We start from the raw sequence: 11,599 nt of genomic DNA, 5'->3' as shown, positions 1-11,599 counted from the left end.
TTTCTTGGATGGCAAAAATTTGCATACGTGCTTTTAAAGGTATCACTGTATTTACCAGGTATTTAAAGGTTTTAGGAAAATCCTTTTTCCTAAATATTTTTTAATATTCTTTTGAAAAGTCTAAGACAGTAGTTCTCAAACTTTGTTGTGTTGGGGTGGGGGAGGGGGTTGTTTAAAATCCCAGTGCCCTGGTGGCATTGCACAGTAATTAAATGGGTGTCCGGGGGCTATAGGAGAACATCTACAGGTTTTACGATTCTCCAGAGGATTCCAATGAGCAGTTCATGAAATGTAACTATAAAAGCTATGAAAGATACGGCAATAGATAGGCTCTAATCTATTAAGTTTATGATTTAACTAAATTCTGATGAAAGAATAAAATGAAGTTTTTATGCAAAAAATATTCGTAAGTTGAATATCAAGATTGGCAAGTTGAACTTAAAAATTTTGAAAATGTGCACCTGAATATTCAAGTTATTCAATATTTAAATGGTAAATATTTAGATCATAAAATCATTAAATATATTCTCAATCAGCATCCTCTCGGGATTTAAAAAACCAAAGAGACAGTTGTGTGACCGAGTGTTTCCCAAGCAGGTACTCTGGGTTTCAGGACAGAGAGTTCTAGCGCCGGAGACCCATTTCTTTTCAGCAGCAGCCCCGGAAAAGGATCCCACTGGCCAGGAAGTTTCATCTGGGATCCCCAGAGCCTCGGCAATGGCTCCAGGGTGACTTCTTGGATCATCCCCGTTTCCCCGCCCTACTCAAGCGGCTGAAAAGCGCCAGGACGCGCGGTCCGAGCCGGGAAAATGGGCCCGCGAGCCCGGCCGGCGCTTCTCCTCTTGATCCTCCTGCGGACGGCGGCCACGCAGGGGCGACCGCCGCGTGAGTCCGGGGGCTGCGGGCGCTAGAGGGGCGCGGCGGGGGAGGCAAAATCGAAACTAGCTTTTCTTAGCGCTTGGGAGTTCGCTAAGCTCCGAACGGCTGCTCAGCCCTGTGCGCGGTGCCCTCCCCCAGCTTTTCCCGGGGGGCATGCGGGCCACAGAAAGTGCAGATGGGGTTAGGGGACCTCCCGTCCCAAGACCTTGACCTCCCACTCCCCGCCCACTCTCTGTCCTTGCTGCCACGGCTTGGCGCTCGGAACCACCTACTCCTTCTCCCAGCTTGGACGCTTTTAGAATAGAAATCTCTCATTGAGGTCGAGCTAGGATTAGGGGTCCTTGGCCTCCGATCTCGGTTTTCTTGTTTCTGCTGTTAACCAAAGCGACTTAGCAGGCACGCACTTCGATTGTGTCCTTTCACCGCCGATCCCGCCCCAAACAGGAAGTTCTTCTCACCGAGGACGACCTTGGCCGGAGTGCCCCCTCCGGTGTTTCCACACCCGGGGGCTCTAAGGGCTGGGAGTAAACACACAGTGAAGGCCGCCGGGTTTCCATTTCCGAACCTCTGGCACAGACTGAGGATAGGAGGTTCTTGAGAGTTCGGCCAGAGGCCTTACTCTTGGGGACTGTTCTTTTGCCTGGAAAAATAACCTGCCTGATATTTTTGAACTTTTGAACTGATTCTCACTGTTCTTTTCAGCCTGGGGTTGTTAATTTGCAATGTTAATAGTATTGTATATAAAGGAGGCCAAAGAGATGATAGTTAGCATGTAAGACATTTAAATTTTAAATCACCTTCCTATCTGTGATCTGGTTTGACTCTACTCAGCCTTCGGGCGGTAGGAACTATTCATATCTTGATTTTATTAGTGGTTAACAACTTCAGGTTAAATCCTTTCCCCAGGTTACAAAGAATTTAGATAGTCTGGTTTTCTGACATGAAGTACCTACTACTGGTTGTAATCTTGGCTGACAGTGTTTGACCTCACCGTTGTCTGGCACAGCTCTGGATGCTTTATACATTGACCCAACCACACTTGGAGGGTAGGTCGTATATGTATCCATACTTTATAGATGATGAGAACAAAATAAGACCTGCTCACCAGTAACTTTGTCAGTGTTACCCAGGGCTCTTCATAGTTGCAATTCTTAAAAGTTACTCTGCAGTAGAGGTTAAATCATAAAGTCTGATGAAGGAAAGTCTTCACTGACTACAAGTATATCAAGAGCAGGGAGCCAAGTCGAGTCGATGCTTTGCCTTTGAGTAGATAGGGATGACAATACACAAAGGGATAGAGAGCATCAGGGTAACCTGTGAAGCGAGGAGGTCAGGGTAGGCCACTGTCCCCAGCTGGGTTTGAGCAGAGACTTGAAGTAAGTAAGGGTGATGTTCATTGGGAGCAGCGCTTCCCAGACAGGCTAGGGGGACCTGGCAAGGATTTGCAACGTCAGCACTCATTGACATTTTTTGTTGTGGGGACTGTCATGTGTACTGTAGGACATTTAGCAGGGTCACTGTCCTTTACGTACTGGATGTTAGTACACTCCCTGGTCGTGACAACCAAAAACGTCCCCAGGTGTTGCCAGATGTCCCTAAGAAAATAAATATCCTGATTGAAGAAAGAGCAAGGGCTCCGGAGGCCCAGAACAGGTGATGGGTTCAGCAAAGGAGCCATGGGTGAGTCCCCTAGGGCCTCACAGGTTGCAGTGTGGACTCCAAACCAGGAGTGATGTGATCAAGAATAACTGTTGAAAAGATTGCTCTGGCTGCTCTATGGAAAGCAGAATGAAGGGAGCAGTGATTAAAAAAAAAAAAAAAAACAGGGTGAAGCAGACAGGCAAGAGATGATGGACTGGGCTGGGTGGGAGCAGAGGTGGTGGTGAGAAATAACTCTATTCTGGATTTATTTTAAAGGAAGTTGCTGAGGGATCTATGAAGGTTCATATGATAGAGAAAAGTCAAGGTGGCTCTATTATTATTTTATCTTTATTTTATCAGCCTCAGCAACAGGGGGATCGGTGGTGTCATTTCCAAGGTGGTGAAGGTAGAAGAAAGAGCAGTTTGGGGGCAACCAAGAGCCTGATTTTAGACTTGTTCAAGTTTGAAATTCCAATGAGTCATCCAACTGGTGGTATCATATAGGAAGAGTTGGAGAGTAAGAATCTAGAGTTCAGGGTCAGAGATCGAAATCTAGAACTTGGCATTTAGTCATCCAACAAGTATGTATTAAGCTTCGACTACATGCCAGACACTGTTCTAGGCATCGAGGATACACACTGAACTCCCCCATCTAGAATTAAGGGAATGCATAAGAAAACTCACACCTGCCCAAGGCCTGTCCCTTTGGGCTTTCTGGGTGTTTTTTTCACATTTGCATTTGATTTGGAACTATTTTGATGCTGAAAGATACCCTGAGCTATTTATCAGCACATTTGCCAGCATTTAACAGCAAACATTTATAGGCAGACCTCAGAGATATTGTGGGTTCAGTTTCAGACAACCACAATAAAGGGAACGTCATAAGATAACAACTCAGACAAAGTTTTTGGTTTCCCAGTACATGCCCAAGTTGTGTTTACTACACTGTATGCTGTTAAGTGTACAACTGTATTGTCTTAAAAAACATATGTACCTTAATTTTTAAAAAAGTATTGCTAAAAAGTGTTAGCCATAATCTGAACCTTCAGAGAGTCAAAATCTTTTTATAATAGTAACACCAAAGATCACTGATCACAGATCACCATAACAAATAGAACAATAATGAAAATGTGGGAAATCTTGTGAGAATTACCAAAATGTGACACAGAGATATAAAAGTGAGCAAAGGCTGTTGGAAAAGTGGTACCAATAGACCTGCTTGACGTGGGGTTGCCAAAAACCAATTTGTAAAAAAACACATTAGCTTCAAAGGGCAAAAAAAAAAAAAAAAAGAGGTCTGTCTGTACACAAGAAAGGGTTTAGAGATGGAAGCAATGATAAAAGCTGGACAATAATTCCTCTGGACTTGGATCTAATTGGGTCTGAGCACCAACTCCTGAGCTCAACTGCCCTAGCTAGACACGTCTTGGGATTTTCTAAAATCTGTTGTCCCCAAGGGAAGGCTGCTGGAATTGTGAGTTCTGGGTCAGGGGCTGGGGGCTGAAAGGGGGTCCAGCCCACATGGCACAAGGAGGGTCTTGGGGAAAAAGGGTCATGGGGAGGGAGGGCACCACCCACTTTCACAGGGTGGGACCAGACACAGCTGGTTCGAGTAGATTCAGACCGTGTGTGGACTCCCAGTCTCCTATGTGTCCTGTTGCCCTCTCCCCAGGGTCACACTCCCTGCGCTTCCTCTTCATGGGCGCCTCCAAACCAGACCTCGGGCTGCCCCTGTTTGAGGCTTTGGGCTACGTGGATGACCAGCTGTTCGTGTCCTATGATCATGAGAGTCGCCGTGCAGAGCGGCGCGCCCCATGGCTCTGGGGCAGGGCCACCAGCCAGCTGTGGCTGCAGCTGAGTCAGAATCTGAAAGGCTGGGACCACATGTTCATCGTGGACTTCTGGACGATCATGGACAACCACAACCAAAGCAAGGGTGCGTGAAGAGCGGGCCTCACCTTCCCAAGGTGGGTGGGGTGTATCCCTGCTTCACAGATGCATCTTGAGGGAGGTTTGAGATCCTGGCTATTTGAGGTCCTGGGGGGCAGAGAAGAGGGCAAGTGTTTGCTTCCTGAGGTTGTTCAGTCCTTGTAATGGTTCCTGTAATCCCTGTAAGGGCTTCCTTGGTGGTCCAGATGGTAAAGAATCCACCTGCAATGTGGAAGACCTGGGTTCGATTCCTGGGCTGGGAAGATCTCCTGGAGAAGGAAATGGCAACCCACTCCAGTATTCTTGCCTGGAGAATCCCATGGACACAGGAGCCTGGCAGGCTACAGTCCGTAGGGTCGTCGCGAAGAGTCAGACACGACTGAGCGACTAACACACACACAATGGCAGAAACAGGGACCTGCTCCTTTGGTTTCAGTAACGAAGCTGGGGGCGTTGCCAGAGTCCCACACCCTGCAGGTGATCCTGGGCTGTGAGTTGCAAGAGGACAACAGCACCAGAGGGTTCTGGAAGTACGGGTACGATGGGCAGGACCATCTTGAATTCCGGCCTGAGACACTGGATTGGAGAGCAGCAGAGCCCAGGGCCCAAGTCACCAAGCTGGAGTGGGAAGTGAACAAGATTCGGGCCAAGCAGAACAGGGCCTACCTGGATCGGGATTGCCCCGAGCAGCTGCTGCATTTGCTGGAGCTGGGGAGAGGGCCTCTGGAGCAGCAAGGTACGGCGGGAGCACTCTCTGGCCCTCTCGTGAAGGAGTGGAGGCGGGGTACAGGGTACAGGATCCCCAGCTGGGGTTTCAGAGATGGCCGATATTGTGTGACTTCCTGGGAAGGAACTGAGGTCTGAGTTTTCCACCTCGAGTTCTCTAGCTCTGAGGTTTCCCCCTTACAGTTGAGATGTGAGTCATGATTTTAATTTTTTTCCATGCACATAGCTAAAGAAGTAACTGTGATTTTTCTCTCAATTTAACCAAGAACCCTATGCCCATTTGTAACCTTTAGTGATTCAGAGATGCCAATTTTCATATGAATGAATACCAAGGCAAGAAATTACCTAATGAGGCAACTGGTCAGAGTAGCACAATCTTAAGGGGTCAAAGCTACTTTCACAGAACATACTAGTAGTCATGAAGGCTGACTATCTGACAAGACCCCTTCCTACAAGAATATTTATCAGGTTGAACCAGGTGAAATTACCGAGAGTACGTATTCAGTCAGTTTTGATCCTCATAAGGGGCAATTTCAGGCTTCCCAAATGGCACTGGTGGTAAAGAATCCACTTGCCAATGCAGGAGATATAAGAGATATGGGTTCAGTCCCTGGGTTGGGAAGATCCCCTGAAGGAGGGCATGGCAACCCACTCCAGTATTCTTGCCTGGAGAATCCCATGGACAGAGGAGCCTGGTGGGCTACAGTCCATAGGGTCCCAAAGAGTCAGACAAGACTGAAGTGACTTAACATGCACACACAAGGGGCAGTTTCATTTGATTCAACTTAAAGTATTAACAAAGAACATAGCACATGGGCAACAGGTATGCATATTTCCATGTGGGACTGGAGAACAGGCTGCTATGACTGACTGACCCACATCAGAACTGAATCATGTAACGTATTTTAGGACACAAAATGGTGGTGTGTCTTTCCTACAGCTTGCTCTGTCTGCACAGGGTGACTCCTTCCTCCAATCTGTAGGGAAAGGGAAGTGAAAGTGGTAAAGAAAGGGAAGCGAAAGTGGTAAAGAAAGGAAGTGAATGTTCTGGTCTTCCTGGCATGGGTAGGAAGAGTCCCTCTCCAGATCCTCCCTTCTTCCTGTCCAGTGCCTCCTTTGGTGAAAGTGACTCATCACGTGACCTCTTCACTGACTACTCTTCGGTGTCGGGCTCTGAACTTCTACCCCCAGAACATCACCATTAGGTGGCTGAAGGAGAAGCAGTTCCTGGATGCCAAGGAGATTAAGCCAGAGGATGTGTTGCCCAATGGGGACGGGACCTACCAGGCCTGGGTGGCCTTGGCCATGCTCCCTGGGGAAGAGCAGAGATACAGCTGCCAAGTGGAGCACCCAGGCCTGGATCAGCCCCTCACTGCCACCTGGGGTATGGATGAGAGGCAGGGGCTGAGAAAACCTGGTGTGGGCGGGCTGGGGTTGGTCAACAGGGCAGTCAGGGGAGGGTCTGCTCTGGGCTGGGGGCAGCGTCATGGGCTTTCATTTGCTTTTGCTGTTTTAGAGCCCTCACTGTCTGGCACCCTGGTCACTGGAATCCTCAGTGGGATTGCTGTTTGCGTCATCATCTTCCTTATTGGAATTTTGTTCAGAATCTTAAAGAGACGGCAGTCTTCGAGTGAGTAGGAAGAAGGAGGAAGCCTCTTAGCACCATGGCGCCCAGGACACTCTCATCTTCCTGCAGAAAGTGTGGCAGGTGGAGGCAAAGAGGATTTGGCATCCATGAGAAGCCCTCTCTTCTTTTTTCTTTGGGAACCCTGGCACCTCCCTGGGAGCAGGAATTTCTTGCTGATTTCCAATCTGATTTCTCTCAGAATGAAAGCTCCTCAGAATGAAAGCTCCTATTTCAACAGACATCTGTTGAGCGCCTATTATTTGGCAAAGGGCTGTTTAAGGTAGTGCAGGTTCTCTGAGGTTAAGTCACCATTGCTATTCTCAGAACTCAAGTCTAGTAGGAAATGAAATCCCTGAAACAGGTAAATGCAGTTAAAGACCCCTGACGGTCCTATGAAGCAAATGTTCTTGGTGGGGTCAAGGGAAGGGAGGACCACATTCATCTGCGGATCAACCATAGCTTCTGGATCTTGAAGAAGTAGAATTTCTTTAGGTAATGTTGAGGATGAGGGGAGCTCTGTGCAAATGAAGCAACCGAGCACATGGGAGAGAGTGACAGATGCTGGGGAGTGAGAAATTATCATCAATTTGACCCTTGACTTTACATACTTATCAGTCTGCATTTCTACTTCCCGAACATCGGTGGTACAGGGAAAAAAGGGGTAGACAGAAGCCAGCTCCTGCAGAACCTTGTGGGCCTTTGGGTTCTTATGGGGGTGTGGGTGGAAAGGGTCAATGCAGGAACTTAAATCAGCAAAGGAGGATCCAATCTCCATGGTATGGAGAGTGAGTTGTTAGGAAGTGAGATGGGAGGCAAGGAGACCAGTTAGGCAAGGAGACTCAGCATTTGCAGATGAGAGATTATGGTCCCTGAAATCCAGGGGTTCCTTGGAAAGAGGATGGTCAGAGTTGACATGAGTGGATGAGGGGTCAGGGGAGGATCCAAAGTCTGTGACGCCTGTTTCCTGGACATGTCTTTGCAGGAGGAGCCGCTGTCAACTATGCCTTAGCCGAATGTGAATGAAGGGCAGCCTGCAGACCCTTATGGGGCGGAGACAGAACTCAAGACTCAGGGAGCACGTGGCCTTGTGGCATTCTTCATGCTCAGGACAATTGGAGCTAAGAAATGGGAACTGTCTCAGGAACTATCTGCTCTTAACCTTCCTTGTTCACTCTTGAAAAGTTCACCATCTAGGTTTCTGAGTTCCTGCTTGTTAAACGGCCCCAGCTGTGACTTCTGCCCCAGAAGCGGCTTTCCTGAATCCCAGGCTACATTTAGAACCTACATTGATTTCCTGCATCACCTCAGACTTCGTACACCTACATCATCTCATCTCCTAACTGTGGAACGAGGTTCCTTAAATCTGGGGGTGGGGGTAGTGGAGGAGGGTTGCTCGTGATTCCTTTAAACCTCTGAGAATAGCTTGAACCTTCTCCTTAGGTCATACACTCTAATGCCTCTATCAGAATTTGGCACACACATCCAGGCAATTCCTAGACCCATTCAAGTTTCCTTTTAACCCTTCCTCTGTTATTGAGAACTCACCTGTCACCAAGCCCTGTGGTCTCTTCCATCAGAAGGAGATCTGGACTATCGTACAGCTGTGAAGGCTGTGCACTGCACAACCCGAGGAGACACCTTTTCTAGAAGAGGCATCCTTTCCTGGATGTTTGTGCCTATTAGGATAGTCTTCTCTAAAATGGGTGGGAAGTGTCTTGGGGAAGGATATCTTTTTTTAATTCGAGCAAAGGTGCCATGTGGGATTCCTTAGATTAATGACACCTGCACTTTTGCAATACCTCTTCTGTATGCCAGACTTGAAGTAGCACAGGATTTGATCCCTGCTCACACCATCTCCTTGTTCTGATAATGAAAATGATAATTAAGATGATGATGATAAGGATAAGATGGCTGACATTTTAAAAGCTCTTACGTGGTGCCAGACTTAGTTCTCTGAGTGCCCATTTACATGTATTATCTCATATAGTTCTTACAATAGGTCTTTGACATCAGTACTATTTTCCCCCCTCTTTTTTTTAAAGATGAAGAAAGTGAAATTTAATATAGAGTATCTCACAGCTTGCCAGGGACAGAGATAGGTGTCAAGCTCAGTCAGGCTGGCTCTTTGATCCAGCTCCTTGCTCCTGCATTCAGATGATCAGATACTTGGACTAAGTGGGGAAAGAAGGAGATGGCTGTGGAGATGGCTCTTCTCTTATCTCATTGTCTGTATACTCAGTGACTTTGATTCAAGTGAAGGGAAAAACATCAAAAACCAATCTCGGCCATGTTTCCTTTCAAAGTTCCTGAGGGAAGAACCCTGGAATGTGACTGCTAACTTCTCCATTGCCACACTGGCCAGCTCTGTCTGGCAGCACTCACGAGATTGAGATTGGGAGGGTTGGTTAGTTACTGTGTTGGACCTCACAGTCCTGCTCCAATCAGGGCCACTAGGGTGTAGGCATTTCCCTCCGTAAACTGGAGCAACTCCTCTCATATTAAAGCTGGGAAAATAGAAATATATACATATATACACATATATATATGTGTGTATATATACACACACACCAAATAACTCATGTTTATTTCATGCTGCTATGTACAACTGGTGGCATAACTATGTTCAAGGCTCTGTCTTGGAGGTCGGAGGGCAGGTGCCTCAGACCAAATACAGCACAGAAGTTTGTTTGGTAAGTACTAAATTTGGGCACAAATATCTCAACTATTTTAAACTTTTCTTTTTTTCTGGTTATGAAAGTTAAGTGGATAAAAGTACACAGAATTTGTGCTTACTACAGAAAAGTTTAAAATGAGTTGAATTGAAACTTTCCTTCCATTAGCCAAAGCTAACTCTATTAACAGTTTGTGTATTTCTTCTCAGTATTATTGCCATATTAAAATACATAAAATTAACAAATGCGTAGATTTTAATAAATACGTAATTAACTGTACATGATTTTCCTGATGCATTTGTCCATCTTATGTATGTACTTAATCAACTTCATCATTAAATTATTTTGGGGACATTTATACTGCTTCTAAGGGGTCATGGATCTTCCCTCATAGCTCAGTGGGTAAAGAATCTGCCTGCAAGGCAGGAGACCTGGGTTTGATTCCTGGGTTGGGAAGATCCCCTGGAGAAGGAAATGGCTACCTACTCCAGTATTCTTGCCTGGAGAATCCCATGGACAGAGAAGCCTGGCAGGCTCAAGTCCATGGGGTCAAAAGAGTCTGACATGACTTAGCAACTAAACCACCACCATCACCGTACTGCTTCTAATTTTTTTAATGTTTTATTTTCATTAAATTATAGTAGCTGAATTAATTGTTTTTCTTTACCCTAGAGACATTATCACCTAAAGTGTAACACATTGGTCATTTTGCCTCCAAACCACGGTGGAAGCACAAATTCTTTCTCCTTAAATATCCTCCCATATTCAAAGCAGACTGCCAAAAATCTTCCTTGCTCATACTGTTTCCTACCTTACTAAGGATATACTAAAATTAATTAGGCAACAGTTTATTTTATGTTCTTTTTGTTTCACATAGGACAAAATTTCAAGAAACATTCTACTCTTCACAGTAACACATTTATTAACTGTAGCCTGTTAATTTTTAAAAAATAACCACAATTATAAAATTTCCATTTTCTTTCAGTGTTTCTTAGCTTAATTTTTCTGGCCTTGTTCATCAGTTCTTAAGATCAGCTACATTTGAAGTCAGATCGGTTCAGTTCAGTTCAGTTCAGTTGCTCAATTGTGTCCGACTCATTGCGACCCCATGGACTGCAGCACACCAGGTTTTCTTGTCCATCACCAACTCTGCAAGCTTGCTCAAACTCATGTCCACTGAGTTGGTGATGCCATACAACCATCTCATCCTCTGTCATCCCCTTCTCCTCCTGCCTTCAATCTTTCCCAACATTAGGGTCTTTTCCAATGAGTCAGTTCTTCACATCAGGTGACCAAAGTATTGGAGTTTCAGCTTCAGCATCAGCACTTCCAATGAATATTCAGAATTGATTTCCTTTAGGATTGACTGGTTGGATCTACTTGCAGTCCAAGGGACTCTCAAGAGTCTTCTCCAACACCACAGTTCAAAAACATCAATTCTTCAGCACTCAGCTTTCTTTATGGTCCAACTCACATCCATACATGACTACTGGAAAACCATATGTTTGACTAGATGGGCTTTGGTCAGCAAACTAATGTCTCTGCTTTTTATTTTGCTATCTTGGTTGGTTATAGCTTTTCTTTCAGGCAGCAAGCATCTTTTATTTCATAACTGCAGTCACTATCTGCAGTGATTTTGGAATCCAAGAGAAGAAAGTGTTACTGTTTCCATTGTTTCCTCATCTATTTGCCATGAAGTGATGGGACTGGATGCCATGATCTTAGTTTTTTTAATGTTGAGTTTTAAGCCAGCTTTTCACTCTTCTCTTTCACTTTCATCAAGAGGCTCTTTAGTTCTTCTTCGCTTTCTGCCAGAAGGGTGGTATCATCTGCATATCTGAGGTTATTGATATGTCTCCTGGCAATGGCAATCTTGATTGCAGCTTGTGCTTCATCCAACCCAGCATTTTGCATGATGTACTCTGCATATGTACTCTGCATATGCAAAATGCTGGGCTGGATGAAGCACAAGCTGCAATCAAGATTGCCATTGCCAGGAGACATATCAATAACCTCAGATATGCAGATGATACCACCCTTCTGGCAGAAAGCGAAGAAGAACTAAAGAGCCTCTTGATGAAAGTGAATATAAGTTATAAGCAGGGTGACAATATACAGCCTTGAC

At 45.7% G+C, this 11,599-nt stretch overlaps 1 protein-coding gene across 3 annotated transcripts; it reads left to right on the top strand.

Moving 5' to 3' along the window:
* The first annotated feature begins 569 nt into the window (after window positions 1–569).
* Window positions 570–9,753, top strand: HFE (homeostatic iron regulator). 3 transcript variants are annotated; one of them, XR_015152302.1, is made up of 6 exons: window positions 570–885; window positions 4,193–4,456; window positions 4,886–5,185; window positions 6,284–6,559; window positions 6,692–6,883; window positions 7,785–9,753. XR_015152302.1 is itself a non-coding variant. In XM_086369919.1 (6 exons), the coding sequence occupies exons 1-6, from the start codon at window positions 810–812 to the stop codon at window positions 7,823–7,825; spliced, it is 1,071 nt and encodes a 356-aa protein (XP_086226045.1). In that variant the 5' UTR covers window positions 570–809; the 3' UTR covers window positions 7,826–9,753. The 3 variants fall into 3 exon arrangements, 2 of the variants coding, with proteins under 2 accessions (XP_086226045.1, XP_086226046.1); XM_086369919.1 differs by having other exon boundaries at window positions 6,692–6,805; XM_086369920.1 differs by lacking the exon at window positions 6,284–6,559 and having other exon boundaries at window positions 6,692–6,805.
* Window positions 9,754–11,599: the final 1,846 nt, after the last annotated feature.

Source organism: Bos grunniens, chromosome 23 (assembly GCF_055505025.1).
Source record: "Bos grunniens cultivar Pamir isolate PY7600 chromosome 23, Bosgru_T2T1.0, whole genome shotgun sequence".
Lineage (NCBI taxonomy): Eukaryota > Metazoa > Chordata > Mammalia > Artiodactyla > Bovidae > Bos > Bos grunniens.
The sequence above is the reverse complement of the archived record's forward strand: the minus strand, read 5'-3'. Positions and strand labels throughout refer to the sequence as shown.

Excerpts from the sequence above, each read along its gene's own strand:
- HFE (XM_086369919.1), top strand. The coding sequence starts at position 810 with ATGGGCCCGCGAGCCCGGCCGGCGCTTCTCCTCTTGATCCTCCTGCGG. Across the intron at positions 5,186-6,283 it reads AGGGCCTCTGGAGCAGCAAG|TGCCTCCTTTGGTGAAAGTG; the intron begins GTACGGCGGGAG and ends CTTCCTGTCCAG. Across the intron at positions 6,806-7,784 it reads AAAGAGACGGCAGTCTTCGA|GAGGAGCCGCTGTCAACTAT; the intron begins GTGAGTAGGAAG and ends ATGTCTTTGCAG.